Below are 23,733 nucleotides of genomic sequence, written 5' to 3'. Positions count from 1 at the left end.
AGACTTGAAAAAAGTTTCTCCAGCAGAGACCCGACATGGTTTGGAATTATGCCTGTACACGTGCAGTTTTTTATGAACGCTTTGCCGTACAGCACGTACAGCTATGGAGAATAGTGCATCAGCATGTATTCAGCAAATGAACCGAACTAATGGAGCTGAGTTTGCCTAATTTGGATGAAAAACTCTTTAGCCAGGAGATCCAGCCGTTGATCGTAGGTGAGCGAGTATTTGTTTTGCTGATGTTGCCTCATCAGTTTAACTTTATTAGCCGCAGTTGGATGAATGGTGAATGGATGCCCCCAGCCTAACTTTCAACTTGACGATCAACCAGTGGCAGTGCTGCAGTAGTACTACAGTAGGCCATGCAACTCAGTGGCAGTAGCCAAGCCCATGAAAGCTCCAACCAAGTTCAAGGCCCAGCCCATGGTCAGCCAGCCAGCCCGCCAGCCAGCCAGCCCAGCCCGCCAGCCAGCCCAGCCAGCCCAGCCCGCCAGCCCGCCAGCCAGCCCAGCCAGCCCAGCCCAGCCAGCCCCGCCCAGCCAGCCAGCCAAGCCAGCCAGCCAGCCCAGCCCAGCCAGCCCAGCCCTGCCCAGCCAGCCAGCAAGCCAATTCAGCCCAGCCCATGGCCAGCCAGCCAGCCCGCCAGCCAGCCAGCCCAGCCCGCCAGCCAGCCCAGCCCAGCCAGCCCAGCCCAGCCAGCCCCGCCCAGCCAGCCCCGCCCGGCATACATTGTTTCAGAATCCAGGTTCCTGTATCTAGATCTACTGCAGCGTAGACTAGAGGAGGAAGTGTTTTGTTTTAGCCTTAAAATTGAAATACAGGAAGTTGTTACTTCGTGATTGCCTTCAATTTAGGACCAGGATCCAGTTCAGTGACAGTGTCAGTTGACTCAGTTCATAGTTTCGGACTAGTAGCAACCCACCCAAGTGAAAGCCAGACCACTCATCATGAAGTGATGGTGATGTTGATGCAAGCAAATAAACATTTAGAACTCATTTGATAATATTGTCGATTGTTATGATGAATCTGTTTTGTAACTGAGTGTAAGGACCAGTCCCAGACCAGGACTAGTACCATTACAAGTTGAAGTGTGATTCAAGTGTGAAGATGTGGATCTAAGTAGGTCTACAAATTTAGAGTTAGACATTAGTCTCGGGTTTTTACAGTAAATAACAGTAGAACCTATTAACAATCAGACAATAATTACAATAGATCTAGTCTTTGCAGTCTAGTCCAGGTCTAAAGTCAAGAATTTGGTTCTTCAGTTGTAAATTGCTTGTCAAAGAAATGTGTATGTGTTAGATACATGTGTGGAAGTGGAAAGAGCCCAAATGTTGTTGTTTGGTATTGGTATTTCAAGTCAAATATTTATGCAAGTATTTGTTATGGTATAAAGTTGTTCATTACAAGTTTAATGCTCCTTACATAAACATGGCAGCACAAATGTTTGGTAATGTCCCACAGTTGGACTCAGGGTATAAATTTGAAGATTGGACTGAGGTTCTTGAGTCATGGTTTATAGCTAATGATATTACAGCAGATGCAAAGAAGAAGGGTATATTCTTATCAGGATTAGGAAGTAAATCCTATGCCACATTACGTGCATTGTTGCAGCCCAACAAACCAATTGATAAAACTTACCAAGTATGTAAGGATACTCTGTCTGAACATTTTGCCCCCCAACCAACTGAAATAGTCCAAAGGTATAAGTTTTATACTTGTGTTCAAGAATCACGTGAAACAATCCCGCAATTTGTTGCTCGTTTACGCCAGTTGAGTGAAGGATGCAAGTTTAAAGAATTGAATAGCATGCTTCGAGATCGCCTTGTAGTTGGTTGTAAGGACAAAGCTACACAAAGAAAGCTTCTTAGTGAATCAGAGCTTACATTTGATAAAGCGTTGAAAGTAGCCATGGCCATGGAGATAGCTAATAGAGATGTTGAACAATTGCACTCCAGTGACAATGGTAGTGAAGACAAAGAGGTTCACCAGTTAAGAACCACGCAGATGAAAGAAAGGTCTTCAAGCAAGTGGAATTCCAAGCTTACTGAGAAGGAAAAGCCCACAGGTCAGTGGACTGACCAGAAGTTAAGGTGTTGGCGTTGTGGATCGACAAGACATGTTCATCAATCCTGTCCGTTTCAGAAAGAGCAATGCTATCAATGCCAGGAAATTGGACATACTAAAAGCCAATGCAAAGCAGTAAAGAACTATTTTGCAAGATAATTATATTTATGCCAAGTGAAACTATTGTAGATCAAACTCTATTTGTTATGGGGTTAAACATTTTTAATCTTGTATTGCATAAGTCTGCAAAAGTTCAACAGATGTTGTTTATATGTGTTACATAATTATAAGGCAATGATTAAAAGGTAAACATTTATTTTCTTTAGCGATGAAAGCTAATTTGGTGCATTCATCACAAGTGTTGATGTTTTAAAAGTAACAGTGTAAATTGTTCCACATTTTATCAAAAATACTACACGATTTTCATGGAGAAAATGTCACTTATTTTGGTCTGTTCTTTATTATGCCAGGAGATAAGTTAGTTGATAAAGTTTGGATCCAATCAGTTTTGTATCAAAGTACAAGGATTTTGTTTTATTTTCTTGCCATGTAAAGTTTTCATGCATAAAGTAATGCATAAAGTACTGCATAGAGTAATGCATCAAATAATGCATATGTTGACTATTTTCACGGAGGAAAAGTGTTGTTCCTTGGGTGTCAAACAACCTTCAAGTAAAACTTAGATCAGTAAAAATAGGTTGTTATAACAGTGAACATTTTGTGTTGTTGTATTTACATGCATACAAGCAATGTTGCTAGTTTATGTTATACATGGAATAGGATTTTTTTAATAGAATCAAGTTGTGTGAGTACATTCCTATCTTGCCAGTGTCACATCTCTATACAAACATTTTTTGAGAAAATAAGACCATATTGTTATATAGTTCTGCCCTAGTCTGCATGCCAGTTTGATACATGTATTTCATTTTGATGTACCCATGTAATTCACTAAAAGGGGGAGGAATGTTATGTATGACGTCTGAAATTAAGACTATTCATGTCTTGACTTGTCATTTTATGTATACGCATTGCCCAATGTACCGCGCGCAGTTTCCATCGATGCCTTCATCGAATAAAGTCCATGCTACCACCATGTAGTTTTAAAGTTACGAATACGTCTTTATTTGTCATCTTTATTTGGCTGAACATCAACCTTGAACATTGACAGAACATAATAAATTTAAATGAAAAGTCCATTATTGAAAACATGTGCATGCTTTGAAGTAGAAGACTTGATATAAGATCCTGAAGGATAAATGTATATTTACAATCCTCATGTTCTTTTCATTTCTTCCACACAAACTTCACATCTAACAAAGATAGCAATACAAAAATTGACTCTTCACTAGCTCACTGATCTTCCTACACAATCATGTAGTACACCAAACTTGTTTCTACTTCTCTCCTTCTCACCCACATTCTCTCTCTCTCTCTCTCTCTCCCCATCTCTCTGTCTCTATCTCCATATATATAACTCTCTCCCTCCCTCTCCCTCTTTTTCCATCTACCTAAATATCCCCCCTCCCGCCCACCGCCTCCCTCTCTTTCTATCTCTATCACCATATAACTAACTCTCTCCCTCCCTGTCCCTCTCTCTACCTCTTTCTCCATCTATCTAAATCTCTTTCTCCATCTATCCAACTATCTCTCTCTCTCTCTCTCTCTCTACATCTTTCTTCATTTGCCTAACTCTCTGTCTCTCCCTCTTCTTGAAAACTGTTTGACTTAGCATCTTTTCCACTCTGCAATAGCTCATCCCACTTCCAGCACCTGTAGGCTATCCTGTCGGTGATACTGAACCAAATCACACGTCTTTCTCCTTAGTGGCTAACATGATCCTAAGAGTATTATGCGTGATAAATCACTCACTATCTCAGCCCTTAAAGCTAGAATTCAGTCCTTGTCAAGCGATTACATTAGGCGTGTCTTCATCATCTCGAGATTGCCAAATAGCCCGCTATTTCTGATTTGGGAAATAATCCCGAAGTAACAAATCCCGTCTTCACTATCTCGAGATTCGACTTCGAAACTTGAACTCGACCTTGAGAAATTAGCTCAAGATATTTTGCTCAGCGTTAGCGCGTTTTGCTAATCTTCGGTCTAGTGAAGACGCACGGGACAAATAGCTGGATATTTTGCCAAATAGTGGGATATTTTGCAAACTATCCCAAGATATCTTGGAATGACAATCCTGACCAAATATCCTTCTAATTGCTCCTTTGGTCTGATGATGACGCAAATTAGCTGGATAGTTTGCAATCGGGATAGTTCAAATAGCTGGATATTTGGCAATCTCGAGACAGTGAAGACAGGCCTAATGTGACTGAAACCATCTGGAGGGAATATGACATTTGATTATGTGGTTAATAAGAATTGGTATATACTGTAAAGTTTTAGAATCAGTGAACTGATTAAAATAGATTCAAATTTGCTCTTTAATTCACAGGCACTGCACACAAAAATGCACATATGGGGACTACACACACATGTGGCATGCATGTTTGGTCTAAACTTTTCAGCTAATTCGCATCATATTTCAAATATGAGGGAATATGAAGAGCAATTTTTTTCCGGAGACATTTCTACTATGATGTTCTTCCAAACAAGCGTTAAAAGAATGAGAAAGATAACAAATTGTTTTACCCCTTTACTAGACCTCAATCTTCTCTTTGAAATAATCCTAAGAGTATAACTAGTGATAAATCACTCTCTTCCTGAGCTCGTAAGCCCCAGAGATTTCCCTGAATTTCAAGAAAACCCAAGCAGCACCTGAGAACGTCAAACCATGAAAGACACTTATCCTAGTTACATACAGAATACAGTTTGGTTCTCCAAATAGTAGTTTTGATTGATTGATTGAAAAGGTTTTATTATAATCGCACTTCGCAGCCAAATGACTGAATTATGTACAATTTACATTGGCAATAATACATACAAATGTGGTTTGAAATTCTCACAAAGTATAATATACAGTATATAACAAAATTCATAACCAATGTGACTAAGGCAATAACAGAAAAAATCAAATTAGGTTTTAAATATATTTTGTGAGATACTAGAGGAGGGCTTCAGGGGCTCTAGCCCCCTCTGACTTTAACCTCTCTTTAATGTGTAACTATACCAACCAGTTGTCCATTAAAAAAAAACAGTGATTTCAACAGAACAACCTCATTCACAGGCACTACAAAAGCCTTAAATTTCAAACACACCATTATTCAGGATTTAGAACATATTTTGTATCTGATGTTTACTTGATGCAAGGTGCTGATCATTCAAATAGGTCGCAGTGTTAGTCAATTAAAGTTTGTATTTATATAAACAATCCATCACTCTCATTCGAAACTCCCGTTATTTTTTTTCATCCAAGTAATGCCAGCTGTACCTTGGTATACATGACTATGTTAAGTCCGCAGAGAAATGAAAAATGAGAATAAGGCATTACACAATGCTTATCCATCAATCTGATTTAACTTGGAAGTGATAGTGGTGCATTATGGGAGAGCTAGGTTTCAAGACTTTCAATGATGTTAGATTGATGAAGTTACAATTAATTCATTGCAAGGTTCCGGTTACGTTAATGGTTACCCAAATGTATCAATCTTTTCATACCGGGAATGCCTATGCCATTTCACTCATTTCAATAAATAAATAATGAAACGCAAGTCCAAAACCATCAATCTGGTTTAGATTTCAGCTGATAGTGGTGTACGTGGGCGAGATTTCTCTCCCTTAGAAAATGATTAGATAAAAAGAAAAGAAGTTATAATAGATTACAAGTCTGGTCTATGACAATGGTAATCTACTCTTATCAATCTGACTCAAATTTTGGCTAATGGATGAAAAGCATTTGGGTTGAAATATTGAGAGGATTTTGTTGTTGTAATTCAGCCTTTTATACAGTGCTTCCCAGAAAAAACGAAACCGAGAACTATCTATGTTTTAACTTAATCACAATTATGATTAATAAATGACACATATTTGGAAAGCTTAGATCCTCTTCTTTCATTTGATGCAACTCATATAATGCACATTTCACGCATGAGTGATTAAAAGCAATTTGAAGAGAGGAAACCAAAAAGTCATTTGGCAGGCAGTATCTGAATTTCAAGGAGAAAATCACATTTCCAGAAAGTTCAATTTCTGCTCTTTCATATGACACCTCAATCAGGAAAAATGAGCCAGGAATAACAAAGTTCTGTTTGTTTCAAGTAATGCTTGCCTTTTCATAATTTAGTTGATCAAACAAGTTTGTTTTCACTAACTTCCTGCCATAGCAACAAACAGAGTCGACAAAAGACTTAACTCCGTTTCGTTGAAGATCAGCCATGCAACAGGTCTTTCGTCTTCTTTGAATCATATGAGTTGCATCAAATGAAAGAGGAGGATCTAAGCTTTCAAAATATGTGTCATTTATTAATTATAATTGTGATTAAGTTATGATAAAATATTGATAATTCTCATTTTTATTTTTCTGGGACGCACTGTATGTAAACATCAAATCACGTTTTGAGCTCTGAACCACTTATTGTTTCTGGTTTTATAATTATATGATGGATCCATCAATTCTTTATTCCAAAGATGCCATATCTAAATTAAGTACAAGGCTACTCATGGGCAAATTTAGAGTAAAGAGAAAATGTTATTTGTTAAATTTTTAAAAATATAAAGTACAAGATTCAACTACAAGAAACAATTGTGTAAATCTCAGCATTCCTTGTCATATATTCTTTTGTAGAACATAGTTAAAACTTCATATTCGCCAAGAAAGCAACTTAATGCTGCAGAAAATTGAAATTTAGCATATCACCAAAAAGACCTTCTCAACATAGCCATATTTTAGATGTATATCTCAGATTAACATAGAATATATTGGAATATAATTTCAGGAATATCAGAGCACTATGGTCCTCAAGAAATATGAATTTAGCATTAAATTAAAGCATGTCAATAATTCGACCAAAATTGCAGCATTTCTTAAAAAGAATCAATTAACAAAATGTAAATTAAAGCTTTTTTGTGTGCATATTACGGCACTATACATGCCCAAGGCAATATAAATTATTGCCTTTAACCTTAATTAAGGTGAGTAACTCATATTTTAAACTAGATGGAATTTTGACTGCGCGCAGTCGAAAAGGATGCCTCCGCCATAGAGCAATTTAAACAAGTTTGGAGTTTAAATCTCCAGTGGTTCTTGAGGTATCATGATAACAATCTCAATGTATGGAATTTCATAAGTTGACCTCTGTGACCCTTGACCTTTGACCTACGTGCTCCAAAATCTAATCAGATTGTCTTCCTATGGTGATACACACTATCATTAAGTTTGAAGTTTAAATCTCCAGTGGTTCTTGAGATATTATGATATGGTGATACATACTATCATTAAGTTTGAAGTGAAAATTCTCCAGTGGTTTTTGAGATATCGCGATAACCATCTCAATGTATGGAATTTCATAAGTTGACCTCTGTGACCCTTGACCTTTGACCTACGTGCTCCAAAATCTAATCAGATTGTCTTCCTATGGTGATACACACTATCATTAAGTTTGAAGTTTAAATCTCCAGTGGTTCTTGAGATATTATGATAACAATCTCAATGTATGGAATTTCATAAGTTGACCTCTGTGACCCTTGACCTTTGACCTACGTGCTCCAAAATCTAATCAGATCGTCTTCCTATGGTGATACATACTATCCTTAAGTTTGAAGTTTTTACATCTCCAGTGGTTCTTGAGATATCATGATAACAATCTCAATGTATGGAATTTCATAAGTTGACCTCTATGACCCTTGACCTTTGACCTACGTGCTCCAAAATGTAATCAGATTGTTTTCCTATAGTGATACACACTATCACTAAGTTTGAAGTTTAAATCTCCAGTGGTTCTTGAGATATCATGATAACAATCTCAATGTATGGAATTTCATAAGTTGACCTCTGTGACCCTTGACCTTTGACATACGTGCTCCAAAATCTAATCAGATCGTCTTCCTATGGTGATACATACTATCCTTAAGTTTGAAGTTTAAATCTCAAATGGTTCTTGAGATATCGCGCTAACAAACTCAATACAAGGAATTTCATAAGTTGACCTCTGTGACCTGTGACCTTTGACCTACGTACTCCAAAATCTAATCAGATCGTCTTCCTATGGTGATAAATACTATTCCCGAGTCTTAAGTTTAAATCTTAAATGGTTCTTGAGATATTGTGATAACTGTCAAACGGGACGGACGTACGGACGTACGGACGGACAACCCGAAAACATGATGCCTCCGGCACCACCTTCGGTGGCGGAGGCATAAAAAAGGACCAGTAACATCACCACATGTTAATCAATGCAATTGGGATACAAGTTGTAATTTAAAGCAAATTTTCCTTTCCATATTTGCTCTACATCTGTCATTGTTGTGCGACATCGCAGCAGTATATAGATGCATTTCATTTCAGAGCTCTGTGTATTTATTTCAGAATTTCATGAATATCAATTGAAGCTTTCATTGCAGATTTGTCATATAAGGTTACTTATATTGATTGGATGGGTTTTATACGATATATCATGCAAAACTAGACAAGGAATGAGCCGGGGTATCCAAACATTTCTACTCTGTCACTCTGCAGACCATTACACAGGATAGAAGAGAAGTATGAAATTGAAAATGACACAGGCCTAGTAGTGCTGCATTGCACAGTGAGTTTGGTGTAGGATATGATTTGATGTTGCTCACACAGTTTTCATGGACTTCAAATCCAAGTTATTTTGGGTTTAACAACAAATAAATCAACTTGAAAAGGCAATTTACATATCAATTTTATTTTCACTATTCTAGTGGTCATTTCCCCCCCAAAAAACATTGTATTATTTATTCATCAAATCAACTCAGAAAATGTTACAGATCTATTCAAGCAATGAGAGTAGAAATTGAATGAACATGTTTTCCTTCATGAAATCCACAACTTCTCTGTAAAAGGCACATAATTATAAGTCAATGACTTTCTCCTTCTCTGCAGAAGAAAATATTGATGATGCATCCCTAAGTAAATCAATTAAAAAATAGAACCGTTTCCAATTATGAGGATTACAAGTTTCTTTCATGAATTAATCATAAGATTATATTAGAAACCTCTGCCAAGCTCAAAAGGACGTGTTACCTTTTTAAAATGATTGATGATGATAATGGGATCGGCTTTAGAATGATTCATATTTCACAGATGCATGCTTTAGGAGGGATATTCATTGATAATACATGTGTCTCTCGTTTTCAATTTAGTAGTGTTATAGCTTATGAATAAAGTAGTTAAATCTGTTAAGTGTATAAAAGTGTTGATTTTGTCTGAGCAGCTCAACTACTAGTGATGGGATGAGAACAGGGTGATGAAAACTGAATTATATTCATCTGAATAAACAGTGGTCTGTCGATGAATGAACCTTCCTCATCCGGTCAATGACTCATACTTACACATGAATAATACATCAAGAAGGAGAGCAAGGTAGTGAGAGAGGGGAAGACGAAGAAGAGTGGGAGATTGAGGGGAAAAGAGAGAGAGGGATAGCGGGTGAAAGTGATTGAGAGAGATATGAAGGGAGATTATGGAAGGAGAGAGAGAGGGGGAGAAAGAGAGAGAGAGGAGAGAGAAAGAGAGGAGAGAGAGAGAGTGAGGGGGAGAGGGGACAGAAGAGAGAGAGAATAGGGGAGGGGGAGGGGGGAACAGGAGGAGCTTGAATTATCCCTGGAGATGTCTTCATGCTTCTTTTGCCAAATTTTGACCTATGAATATATATAGCACTAGCTGACACAGTGTATCAGATAAAGGGAATAGATTTTGATTGGACGCACCTTCAAACTTGCTTCTAACATTAATGATGGAGCTCACCTAAACCTATAATAGTCAATGCTTAAATATTTCATCTTCATGAATATTAAAATATGGTACAGGGCAAGATCCTACATGGTGGAAGTGTGCTCCATAGTTCATCTTATCTCTCTTCTCCTCCTCCTCCTCCTCCTCTCTCTCTCTCTCTTTCTCCCTCCCTCCCTCTCTCCTAAAAGATTGATGAGGTAATCATTGGTTTTACAGGTTATGCATGCTCATCACAATTTGGAGCCTTTCTGAAATGATCAGAGCCTTTATTCATAAAAGATTTCTCGCTCTAATTGCCTGTTGCATGTATTTATACTTGACAACTAGTTCAGTGGAATTTTGGGAATATGGGCTCTGATATTTGGAGATGACTTCTGTATGCATAAATAAATAAATATTGTCTTTAGAGAATATTGTAATTCATAATTTTCTTAAATATTCCATCATATTTCCCTGAAGCTTTCACTGATCTGTTTCTCTAGATTTTCCACATAGCAATCTTAACAACAGGGTAGAATTCCCCTTAATAGCAACGACGTGAAATGAAAAAGCAAACACGAACTCGTCTAATACCTCACTGAATCCCACTGGCACCCATCACTATCAATTTGCCTCAAGGCTACATCTTATAAGTGGAGTTTGTCATGGTATGCTAATAATTGGTAATAGAGATACCCAAAGCCAACAGTTTTATCATCTACCCGCTAATGACTTGAATGAGATGAGAAACGAGTTTGATTATTGCTGCATTAACTTTATGAATACGTGGAACAATTCCAATAGGAATAACTGTGGTGTAGAGGAATGTGTTTTTATGCGGCATTCACAAACAAGTTTGGTAATGTGTGCATCATATTTAACTAGTCATTGATTTTTGTTTTAATAGGAAAAGGTCGTTGTTTTGGGGTCAGGGTGGGAGGAGCAGGTATGTACCCATTATATTCTCCTGGATATGCAATGTTAAGTTATCAAAATTGGGTAATATCGATTTTACCTGGCTGCATATGAGACAATATATTCATAAAATTAGAAGCAACAGTGATGAATTTTTTAAATTTCTAAAGAACACTGATGAAAAGTACAACAACTTTCTGGTAGGAAAAAATATCAAATAGTAGTCATTGAATGATAGAGCACCTTATTGGGTAGCACTGCTAAAGCCAGGGTAATAATACTACAGTGCTTTGAAATATTAATATTAAACACCTTACAAATGTTACCATCATAATCATTATTATCATCATAATTACTATTATTATTATGAGTAGTACTAGTAGTAGTATAAATATTATTATTAGTAGTAGCTTGTAGTGATAAATTGTAGTATAATAGTAGTAGTAGTAGTAGTGTAGTTGTAGTAGTAGTAGTAGTAGTAGTAGTAGTAGTAATAAGGAATAGTAGCAGTAGTAGTGGTAGTAGTAGTAGTAGTAGTAGTAGTAGTAGTAGTAGTAGTAGTAGTAGTAGTTGTAGTAGTAGTAGGAATAGTAGTAATTGTAGTATTATTAGTAGTGGTAGTAGTAGTAGTAGTAGTAGTACTTAGTAGTACGTAGTAGTACGTAGTAGTAGTAGTAGTAGAAGTAGTAGTAGTAGTAGTAGTAGTAGTAGTTGTAGTAGTAGTAGTAGTAGTAGTAGTAGTTGTAGTAGGAATAGTAGGAGTAGTAGTAGTAGTAGTAGTAGTAGTAGTAGTAGTAGTACGTAGTAGTATTAGTAGTAGTATAGTAGTAGTAGTAGTTGTAGTAGTGCAGTAATAATACGAGTGAAGTAGTAATAGTAGTAAATGGAAGCAGTAGTAATATTAGTAGTAGTAGTTGTAGTAGATGTAGTTGTTATAGTATTAGTTTGTTATTATTATTTCAGAGGAAACAGCGCAGCCTTGCATGCCTTTCTTCTACATCACTATGTGCAACAAACCACCACTAACACTACCACCACAAACCACCACTACTACCACCAACCCTTGACAGGGAATTCATTTTGACGTACGGTGAGGTGAAATGATGCAAAACAAATAGGATCTGCATGGTCGGGCTTGATAGATTAAGAGACAGCCATGCTAGTATTGAAGCGCTATATAAAGTACCATGACTGCACCGGTTTAAAGATCATAGTAAAGATGAGTGCTGATCAATGCGATTGCAATATGTGAAAGACACTGTCTGCATGGAGGCAATTATAGGAAGGCGCGATGTATACCATAATAATTGGTTTTTATAAATGTGAGGTTTTGGGAATAATGTAGTCTTGTTGAAGTTGACATGCACTGCACACAGAAATGGGTACCGGTATATGGGACTATATACACGTATAGTATGCAAGTTTTGTCCGAAGATCTCAAATGTTTCTTGTCATATTTCAAATATGAGGGCATTATGAAGACCAATTCTCTTCACAGGACATTTCTAACATGACATTCTTCCAAACTGCCATAAACAAAAACGGGAAAACTCACAAATCAATTATCCTCTTTAATTTCCAGAATTTAACTTTAAAAAACGGAATGCCGCTTGCATTGAAGGTCAAATACACTTATTGCACTGAATCAGTTATAACAGGGTAATTGTAAAAAACATGGAGGGATGGAAGAAAAGAGAAAGATATATAGAATGAAAGAGAGATATATATGGAGAGAGAGAGAGAGAGAGAAAAGAGAGAGAGAGAGAGAGAGAGAGAGAAGAGAGAGAAAAGAGAGAGAGAGGGGGAGAGAGATGGAATAAGAATTATAGAGAAGAACAATTTATTCAATGAAAGTAAAGTTAAACAGGAATGATGGGGTTCGTGGGTGTGTGAGTAAATAAGATTATTTCAATTTCCTGTGAATTCAGACCTTCTCCATTATCTTCATGAATTGTAAAGTCACCTCAATCCAATGAATTATTAATACAGACCTCGGAGCATAAACAAACTAGGCCTCCGAGTCTGAATCAATATACCTTTGACAGTTTCGCATTTGCCATCAAAGCATCCACTTTTCCAATATCCTATCACAACCAATGTCAACGGAGGAGGAGAAATTAATTAAGGTAATGCTTTCATGCATTTATAGCTTTTCCGTCTTTGTCTGAAAATGAAAATTAAGGTCAAACACATCACGAAATAGCATGGAAGGGAGATATCTAGCAAGAAACTGTGTACAATGAATAATGGTTTTTAAAGAAAATAGTTGGACAGAGATTGAGGGCAGAGAGAGAGAGTGAGAGTGAGAGAGAAAGTTTTTTTTCAATTTTCACTGCGTTTATGGGTTTTGATCGTAATAAACAACAATTTTGCCTTGATTATTATTTTGATTTCAAGTAGATTTGGTACCTTACAAATCTATTGTTTATTATTGTTCACGTTAAGTAATATAACCATTGTTACCATCTTAAATATCATTATTAACATTGTTTTTATAATTTGTAATGATTAGCATTATTATTATCATTATTAATTTTAGAAGAGAAGTTTTAAGAGTGTCAAATCAAATTTTTGATTTTTTTGATTTTTTTGCCTTTCCAGCATACTGTGATGAAGTCAGAAAGACTTAGCTACACTCACAGCACTTGCCCATTGTGAATTATCCGTTTACTTTGCTAGCCTCATCAGACTTTTGAGCCTAGAGATAAGTTTAATCCATTTTGATGATAACAAGACATAGTTTTCTCAAATCAACAGTTTCTTCACATTTTTTCATCTTCAAATTAATGCACCTCCAAGCCCCATGACATGATGAGAAAAAAGTTAATTTAAAATTCAGGCCCATGGTTTCATCTGCAAACAGCTTCTAAATTTATATGCAGGACACACTACACTTTCTACGATGACACGTAGCCAGGCCAGGCTGATGTATCCTTGGAAAATTCCTCACAAACATCACTTCCACCACCGTCCAAGTAAACACTTTATCGACCCGGCTAATTCAGCACTTCTAAATTCAAAGGGCAAAACCGCAAAGGATGATACCGACAGTAAGTTCTCCTCTCGTGGAGCCGGCCAGTAAACCTTCCACCAACCGTGAAATAATCGTATTCCAATCACGTACCGGGCATCATTTCCTTCAAGATAAATCACGCGGATGTTCTGATTGAAACTTTCCATCATCATCAGGATGATCTCGGTGCCCATCTACCATAAACACCGTCATATAACACTCTGTATATCCCACTTGGTATTCTCACGCCGGAGTAGATGAGAAGAGATAAGATCATGTGATGTACTTAACACAGAGTCTATGACTAGAGATTGAAATAACCACCAAAATGGGTCAAATTCATCGCATTTTGAAGAAGGATGAGGACTCCCAGGTCCTCACTGTAAGTGTTGACAGAGATTGAAATTGCCCCCTCCAAAAAGTGGGTCAAATATCACTGCATTTCGAAGGAAAAAGATTCATTATTTAATGCAAAGTTCTTGGCCTTTAGGGGAGAACATATATGATTTGAGATTGGATGAGCCATCAACATGGGTCAAATTCATTGCTTTTTTTTTAAGAAAAAGATTAAGAGTCATAGCTTCCTGCTAAATTCTTGCTTTTAAGTATGAATAATAGATCTTGCAATATGCAAATGTGATTAACATTATACAAAACCCACGACTCGAATTGCCAACAAGTTTCTCCATTGCTTTATTTTAAAAAGGAAAAGAAAGATTAAGAGTTAAAGTTTCTTGCCAAACTCTTGGTTGTTTTTTCAAGAATATTGCCATTGGGTAATAAGATAATTAATAAAGAATCTACGACCCTACATTGAAAAAGCCAGCAAAATTCTTTCCATTTTGGAGAAGGATCAAGATTCATATGTTCTGGCAAAGTTTTTTGAATTATGAAGAGATGAAACAAACTACAGAAGTGAAATGTGTAAAATTGATCGCTTTTTTTTTAAAGAAGGAAAATACCATGGACTCACAGTTTCCTGCCATAGATGAGAGATCTTACTTTTAGGTTTGAATATATTGCCGCAGGCTTAGATATTTCATATAGAATCTATGATCGAAGATTGTTATACCCAGAAAAATGAGTAAAATTCATTGCCCTTTTTTTTTTTACAGAAAAGAGAAGTAGTTTTGTGGTGGATCCTTGCTTGCTTGTTTAACTCTTTATCTACTAGACACAAGTGGTCCCTGTATGAAGCCTATGGGGATTAGGGAATTCAGTTGCGAATGAGTTAAACATGGAGCATGGCAAGATATTCTCACAGGTAACATTTGTGGTAATCATTTTTCCAAGGGATGAAGGAAACTGATAAGATGGTTTATCCCTAAATATGTCATGCACTCCTATAGAGATTTGAGATGAACCCAGGAGAATCCCAAATCCAAATCTGAATTATGGAAATGTAATGAATAAATCATTTCCCCTCTCTCTCTCTTTCTCTCTCTTTCTCTCTCATACTCTCTCATTCACTCTGATGCCTGTCTGCCTGTCTCCCTCCCATTCTCGCTTTCTCTCTAGCTCTTTCTCTCTCTCTTCCACTCTCTCTTTCTTTCTTTCTCTTATTCTGTTGAATACTATAAGCCGGAGATACTTTGAGCTTGGGTCTATGGATAATGAATATTTTACCACAATCAAAAAGTACCCAGTGATATAAACATAAATGTTCATTCATATCACATGAGGAGGAGGCGCGATAGCTCACTTGGCAGAGTAGTGGTCTTGTAAACTGGCGACCCAGGTTCGAAACCAAGTCGATGCGCTAGTGCCCTTTGGTAAGGCACTAATCCTCATTACCAGGTCCCTCGGAGTGGACCTAAAGCAGTCGGCCATCTGATTGCTTACTTACAAGCATTTATGCTTTCTTAGCAGCCAGGTAAAATAACCACCACCACATATACATATGATATCACTGGCAAATTATGAACCAAGACAAATTTATTAAAATTGTTGAAATTCTTCATCTCCTACATTTTTGTTTCTCTCTTAATAACAGCACAATTCAATCTAAACCAGAAATTAAGAAAATGGAAAAGCAATGTTTAGATTCTAATTGAGACTGAGGACTTTCAACAGATTAATAGACTACATTTTGATTTAAGAAAGAGAGCTAGGATAAATCAAAAGGTGCAAACAAAAGGCATCAAAAAGTAAAAGAACAAATCTCATATCATAATAAATTGACATGAAGATGTACATAGTGAGGGTTTTTTTTTTAAAGGTGCAAATTGAAGTAAATTTGGATGAAGGAGTCTAATGGGATAAAAGCCAGTCTAATGGGACAAAAGGGAGAAGACAGTTTGAAGATTAACAAGAATTGAAGAAATAATACAGTAGGTTGGGAAAAAGAAAGACTTGGAAAATGGGAGAACATTTATTTAAAAATCATTTTAAAAAGTTTAAATAACAAATACAATAAAGAATAAATGTGTCACGGATACCTCTAGATGAAGGCAGTATATGCTTCCATATTTAGATCCAGAATTTTTTCCACAAGTTGGCTACCATCACAATCATACTTGATTGATGCTCTACATCAACACCTGTCCAGACCAAACTTCAAAGCTATCATGAAAAAATGGAGTATAGACGACAAAAATAATAGAGAGAACATACCAATTAGCTCATCTGCAGGTGAAAACAAATCCACTTTGTCATTCCTCCCACATTTCTAATTTGACTGTTTATATATGATGGACACACAGTTGCACCATCACATTTATACCAATCAAGGCCTGTCAGATTCCCATCTCGTTTTATCTGCAGAAATGTGACGCAGACGAGTCGAGCACGAGCTTTTTAATGATGGTGCTAAATTTCTAATCCAAACACGATGCTCGATATGCGAGAGAGAGAGCAAGAGAGTGAGAGCGATTGCAAGATAGGAGGGAGAGTAGAATTTGCAGAGTCTCAATTTGCAAACCGTCTAACAGTGCTTGTGTGGTGGTTGTAAGCTTGCACGACAGGATATCAACGCTGTAAGCTCTGCCCTTAATGTAATCTGGAGAAGGTGATACGCACACACCTTGGATGCAGCCAGGGGGATGCTCCAGGCCATCCTCTGACGTTCAAAAAGTTATAACCCGCATGAATACCACTTGTTGAACCTCATTATCGAAGGATGACATTTACAAATTTCTCACTGAGGCCTTATCATTTGAAAATGTCTTCCGGAGTTCATTTCTCTTTCTCTTCATCGTTTCTGCGTCATGTCATTTGCATTTAATCTTAGTTTATGCATGAGTTGAAGCCCTCTAAGGAACGCTAAGAACCCAGGCCTTGCATTAAAATGATTATAAATGTACATCAAGAAATTGCCTCAGGGAAATCATTGCAATAAAATGACGCACGACAGCATTAATTTTCAAATGAATTCAATTCTTTGTGCAATTGTGCGTATATACATGCAGCATGCAGGGCCTTCTAAGATATTGTGATAAATATTCAAATATACACTCTGTACTATTAAGAGGTCTCGTGAACAGACATAGGAATATATATATGCAAGCTGTTTTTATCAAGTATGTTGTAATATGGCTTTTATAAAAGCTTACACATAATGAACATATGATGCATTCAATACTTCAGCAACTACCAATGTGATATAGAAATATATATGAACAGGGTAAGAAATACAAAGTGAGAACTACAATTTTGAGGTTACGATGATGCTCTACTCAGAACTGATCATATATTTGCACTAGCTGTCAGGGCAAAAAAGTGGGTCTTAATGTCTGTATTTACCATGTCTATAATACAATACCATTAGTGAAGTAATCTTATTCCTCAATTTGGTAGATGGGGTTTAGCAGAGAGATGGCAATCGATGAGGATTATAGTAAGACTTGAAGAGAGTGATCCCAGAGAGACAGGAAGAACTAGATTGGGAAAGGAGGTTATCATTGGGGTATTGAGGGAAGATATAAGAGAGAAAGAGAGAGAGAGAGAGAGAGAGATGGAGAGAGAGAGATGGAGAGAGAGAGAGTGAGAGAAGGAGAAAGAGATGGGGGAGGAGGACAGGAAGAGGGATAACAAGTTAGCAGAAATTAAATGCGTGTAGAAAGATTATAGTGATAATGTCTTTTTTCCCATGGTAGCCTCAGAAGTATTAATATTGTGCTCTCAAGGGCCTGCAACGATATTATTACTCCCAGCTAAAAGCCTAGCTACCATAAAAATGCGCTTAAGCATTCAAGGAATTTCTTTCTACAGGGTACCCATTTAACTCACCTGGGTGGAGTGTGGAAAATATAGATTAATATCTTGTCAAAAGACATTAGCGCCTCCCAGGGACTTGAACTACAAACCATGCGATGTGAGGAAAGATTTTAAAAAGTTGAAAAATAAGATGGAGGAGCCACATATACCAAAAGGGAGAGAGAGAGAGAGAGGGAGGGAGAGAGAGAGAGAGAGAGAGAGAGAGGGGGAGGGAGGGAGGGAGAGAGGGGGAGAGAGAGAGAGAGAGAGAGAAGGAGAGGAGAGGGGAGGGGAGAGAAAGAGAAACATACTTTCAGAAATACAGAGAGATTAAAAGAGAAAATGATTGGGGGGAGAAGGTATAGAGAGAAACTTTGTTTAGTCCCATCAGCATAAGGCCCCATGCAATACCGATTTTGCTTTCTTTTGATTAAAAAAAAATTCACTGAAAAACTTCAGATCTTGGAGCTAGAATGTAATGGAATAACTGTGATAGGAAGGGTGGAGGAAGCAAAGGGGAGAGAGGAGAAAGAGCAAGAGAGAGAGAGAGAGAGAAAGAGCAAGAGAGAGAGAAAAAAGAGAGAGAGAGAGAGAAAGGGGAGAGAGAGAGAGGGAGAGAGAGAGAGAGAAAGGGAGAGAGAGGGAGAGAGAGAGAGAAAGGAGAGAGAGAGAGAGAGAGAGAAAGAGATAGGAAAAGAGAAAGAGAAAGAGATAGAGAGTTGCATGACAGCTTGAGTACTTAATGACAAGTTAGCTCGCCATTGATAAATATAAATTAGTCTTAAATTCTAACAAAAAATAAAGGTCTTGGAAACGAGAACACAAAAATCCTTTTGGGAAAATTGATTTTTAGATACAAGATGGTGGAGGAAGATTACAGGCTCCTAAAATCAATAACAGATCCATTTCGCTTGCGAGTATCCTCAGACTGCTTTTAAGCATGGATTTTGTCTGATCTAATGGATTAGGATGTCTGCTTTTATCCTCATCCTATATGCTTTGTGAAACCTTACATTTGTTTCTCATAATGGGCATATATCAAATGTCGCTTTTTCACCACTCTCTTTTCCCAGGTGTTCAATTTTCTTTATCTGTAATGGCCACTGGAGAAAGTTTCATTTAGATTTTAAATTTTCATTAAATATATTCAATCGGGTTTGAAACCCAAGTGTACAAGTAATCTAAGGCCTTAAATTCAATTTGTTTTTATTCATTTCAGAGCCATAGATAGGTCTGTTACCTTATCACAGCTCAAAACAAATTTTATTGCAAACAACAAAGACTTTCCCTTTTCAAAGGTTATCTGAGCCCAAATTTCATGGCTTCCCACAAGACTGTTACTGCCATTCACGATACATTCATGGAGGCAGCCTACGAGTTGAAAACATTTTGATGATATTTTTAACCGATTTGAACAAGATGATATCCTAGAATTGTGGAAAATGAGCTGTTGACTATACTGCTGCAAAAAAGAAATCAACTTCCTTTGGAGTTCCCTATTCAACAGCTGGCTTTCTCCATGACAGTTAATAGATTCAAAAATATCATCCCTATTTTTACGAAGTGACGGTAATGAGGAAAATCGCATATACTTTGCATGACGATTTTCCTCACTACCGTCACTTCGTGAAAATAGGGACGATATTCTCATTCCTTTAATTCACTATTTTGCTAAGCTCCAGCTCGACTTTTCCTGGAAATGCAATTTCTCTTCTTCTCACATCCGAATGGTGAATGCAAGCACGTACCTTAGAGAGAGATTGGTAAATTTTTCATTTCTCTTCCCAACCTACTTTCAATTATGACCTTTCCAGTAGAGAATCTATCGGTGAACCATAATCACTTCTGATTTTGCCAGATATTTGTGCTGCTTTTCTACTTCTATTCCTCCCTTTTGTTCTCCTCATATTTAATCAAACACAGAAATCTATAACTGACGTTGGAAATACGGCGGTCGTAAACTCTGGGAAAATGAATTTCTCCTTGGAGCGGTGCACTACAGTCGCTGCATTGATGTCTATAAGCAGAGTGCATGCATCACTGAATAGTCTTCACAATTAGACGCTCTTGATCACCAGTTTGTTATGATATTCTTTGTCTGCATTATCTTCAAGTGTCTGCCAAAACTCAGAAGTGGATTAAGTCATTTTAACAATGCATATCAGTAGAGTAATTCAGAAACTGCATAACCAATCATATAATCAAGATATCCATATAGTGTGATATTAATGACAGTTTAAATCACACATGCTTATGCTTCCTAAATTGCCTAAAATATTAAATAACAAAATAAAATGATGTAACATATTCAAATTGCGATTCGCATTTCTATGGTGATCCGACTTTATGCTCCAAGCGTATGTCATCAAAAGAATAGGTTAGAGGCAGATCAGGTACTCACTTACACCTGGGTGAAGAGTGGCAAACACAGATTAAGGTCTTGCCAAAGGACATGAGTGCCAAGCTGGGATTAGAACCCTAAACCCTTGATTGAAAGTCAAGTGAATGAACCATTGAGCCATGAGAACTCTATGGCTGTCTTCTACTTACATTTAAGTCCAATGCTGCAGAGGATTGAGGTTTTGTTCAAAGTTGGGTTTAATTAAGAATGTCTAAGTTTTCCTTTGTCAAACGTGTTATAGACCCGGGATTAGGCTTAACTGAATTAGTAGAATTATTATGGACCTATTGATTTTCAGAATCAAACTAGGTGGTATTTTGTTCAACAAGCAGGGGCTGAGAGTCTAAACTACTCTGTGTAAATGAGCATCATGAATGTATCGAAAGATCCATTTACCATATCATGAATGACATTTAGGCTAGACAGCCTAGTTAAGTGATATATTGGTTTCAGTATGAGTCAGGTTTTAACTAAAGAAGCGGAGAGTCTGAGAGTAATGAATTCTGAATATAATTGAATTTTCAAGGTAGATGGATCACAGAAAGTTTTATTGGATTACATGTAAAAAAATGATATTAATGCATAATCTATGAACATGATGTACTACCACACATAAAAAGATACAGCAAAATTGTTCAACTTGAAACTCTTAAGATATAATTCAAATAAAACTCTTCATGGTAATAAGAAATTAATGACCAAAAGATAGATCAAAAGTTATCAAAATCAAATAAAAACCTAATAAAATTGCAAAGCTTTGTCACACATGTTGTCACATTGACTGTTTTCAAATCAAAAATCAAATTTCAATTCTGTTTTGACTAATTACAATGGGAGAAACCATTCAAAATAATTTGTTTCATTCAGGAAAACATGAAAAGTATTTCAAACAGAGAGAAAAGCAAGACATGTTGTCATTATTTATTCAATTTCAATCAAAATTTGACTGCAACAATATCAGGAATAATTCTCAGGGTTAGAGAACACATCCAACTTTAATTTTTCAACCTTAGCAAACATTAATTTCCATTTCAATCTCCATCCATCAATCTTGAAACCACATGAGATCATCTTCATAATTCAGGATCAAAACGTGACAACTATCTCAAAAGAAGATGTAATGTGACGCAGACACAGCAGGGCTGTTGATTAAGTTTCACACTTACATGTGGGGTGTACATTGTATGTTCTGCAGAGTTACCAAGCCTGATGCATGATGTTGAAATAGGTAACAACAACACGTACCTGTTTTCCAAGGTGTTATGATGATTCTAAACAGTAACCCTACACCTGTTTTCAATCATTATGGAAGGTACTCCGACGGTGTTTGCAATGGGAAAAGTGTGGAGTCATTCATCAGTCAAAGAAATTAAATATGTAGGAAATTTCTGGATATTTGGGCATTTGTGCAATTTACAACAGCACAACAAGGAATAAAAGAAGAGTTTTCTGACAATCATTTTGTCTGTAACTTGCCTTTCCACACATTTTATGCACAAAAGCGCAATTCAACTACCAATTCACAATTCAACCAATATCATTTCTACCTTTAAAGGCAAAAGTTAAAAATCACCTTGCTCTGCTTGTAAAATTACCAGGAGTGTGTCTTTTATTATTGAAAAAATATTATACTAGTAGCAAAAATGGATTATCGCTTGTTGAACTTCCATTGTATGAAAAGTGCAATGACATGTTAACTCAATTCATAGATTGATACATTCATAAAACATGCTTACATTTGATCGGACGATACTTCTCTTTTCAACATCACTTAACCTAATTGTTGGGAAGAGCTGGCATATAAATACATATATTCGTATATAGATCTAGAAACCAATCGAGTTAAAAGGTTGAAACCTCTATGGACATCTAAATTAATTCTATAAATTCCCTTTGTATGGTCTTTATCTAGAGATTATTTTCCTGGCTTAGAAGAAGAGATTAATATATACATATCTACTACAATTGATTACATTAAAAATGATTTTGTGTGATTGATCACAACCATCAGTCTAAACCAGAATTCAATTTTTATCTGACGTTTTTTTTACTTATGGTACCTACCCTTTCATTAAATTTGTTATTCTGCAAATAATCCCCACCCCCCCCCCCCCCCCCTCTCTCTCTTTCTCTCTTCTAGCTCATCCTTAATCCTTCCCAATCTTGTTTTATCTCCCTCTGCCCTTAATGCTCTTTACTATCACGCCTTCTCTCTACAATTTTCAGTAATTTCCTGGGCCTTTCTCTTCTCTTTTTTCTTCCTTGCTGTTCTTCTCTTCCTCTGCTTTTATCATTCCCTCCCTCCTCCCCCCCCCCTCTCTCTCTCTCTCCCTTCCTTCCTCCCTCTCTTACTATATTTTCTACTCGACCTATTCATCCTTCCCTCCTACTCTCTCTCTATCTCTCTCCATCACTCTCTCCCTTCCTTTCTCCCCGTCACTCATATTGTCTGTCCCTCCTACTATCTATATCTCTCTATCTGTACTTTACTCTCTTCAAACCTATCTTAACCTCCCTTTAGGTCTCCCTTTTTTAAAGAACTATATTCTTTTCCTCTCCCTCTTGTTGCTTTACCCATCCATCTTCTTTCTCAAAATGTCTCTATAATCACTTCTCCAGACGACAATACCGAACGAAAAGAGGGCCTCCCATTGGGTGCTAAGATGGATGACTTCTGTTCACCAGCTACGGACAGCATCCTTTACAGACTTGATGTAATATAAGCAAGCATCATTAAAAGGAAATTAAGGAGCGCGTTCTTGCCTTGTGTCGCTGAAAGCTGATTTGTCAACCGATCAACACAATACACTTGTTCGCCCTTTAGGCAAGCTAGGCTTGCAAAGGCTTGTGGCGGTCACTTCCCTCACTTTTCTCTGTCTCTCTCTCTCTCTCTGTCTCTCTCTCTGTCTCTCTCTGCCCCTCTCTCTGTCTCTGTCTGTCTCTCTCTCTCTCTCTCTCTCTCTCTCTTTCCCTTCCCTCTCCCTGTCTCTTTATTTCCTTTCCTTTTCCTCTTTTCACCTCTCGTTTTAACTCTCTTCTTCTCTGTTTCTTTCTCCTGTCCCACCCTTTCTCTCTCGCACTCACCCCCAGACACAAGCTCAAACACCAAATTTCCTTTCATTCTTTCTCCCACTCTTTCTCTCTCTCTCTCCCTCATTTCCATTCACTATCTTACCCTATTTCAATTGATTGATTACATTTTCCTTTTTCTAATTTTTCTAATACTGTAAGCAAAACTCTTTTTATCTCCCCTACCCCTCTCTGTCTCCCTCCATTTCCCCCTCACTCACTCAATTA

The 23,733-nt window shown here is 37.1% G+C and overlaps 1 protein-coding gene across 1 annotated transcript; it reads left to right on the top strand.

Moving 5' to 3' along the window:
• Positions 1–390: 390 nt before the first annotated feature.
• LOC115924729 (swi5-dependent recombination DNA repair protein 1 homolog) lies at positions 391–23,159 on the top strand. The gene is made up of 3 exons (XM_030987506.1): positions 391–649; positions 1,832–2,068; positions 23,056–23,159. Exons 1-3 carry the CDS (start codon positions 391–393, stop codon positions 23,157–23,159), a joined length of 600 nt encoding a protein of 199 aa, XP_030843366.1.
• The last annotated feature ends 574 nt before the right edge of the window (positions 23,160–23,733 follow it).

Source organism: Strongylocentrotus purpuratus, unplaced genomic scaffold (assembly GCF_000002235.5).
Source record: "Strongylocentrotus purpuratus isolate Spur 01 unplaced genomic scaffold, Spur_5.0 spur5_scaffold_16, whole genome shotgun sequence".
NCBI lineage: Eukaryota > Metazoa > Echinodermata > Echinoidea > Camarodonta > Strongylocentrotidae > Strongylocentrotus > Strongylocentrotus purpuratus.
This window is presented reverse-complemented; position numbering and strand designations above follow the sequence as displayed.

What these genes read in the sequence shown, in the direction of transcription:
- LOC115924729 (XM_030987506.1), top strand. Translation starts at nt 391, where the DNA reads ATGAAAGCTCCAACCAAGTTCAAGGCCCAGCCCATGGTCAGCCAGCCA. An exon ending in GCCAGCCAGCCCGCCAGCCA is followed by an intron (nt 650 to 1,831) that starts GCCAGCCCAGCC and finishes ATCGCCTTGTAG; the next exon opens with TTGGTTGTAAGGACAAAGCT. An exon ending in TGAGAAGGAAAAGCCCACAG is followed by an intron (nt 2,069 to 23,055) that starts GTCAGTGGACTG and finishes TCACTTCTCCAG; the next exon opens with ACGACAATACCGAACGAAAA.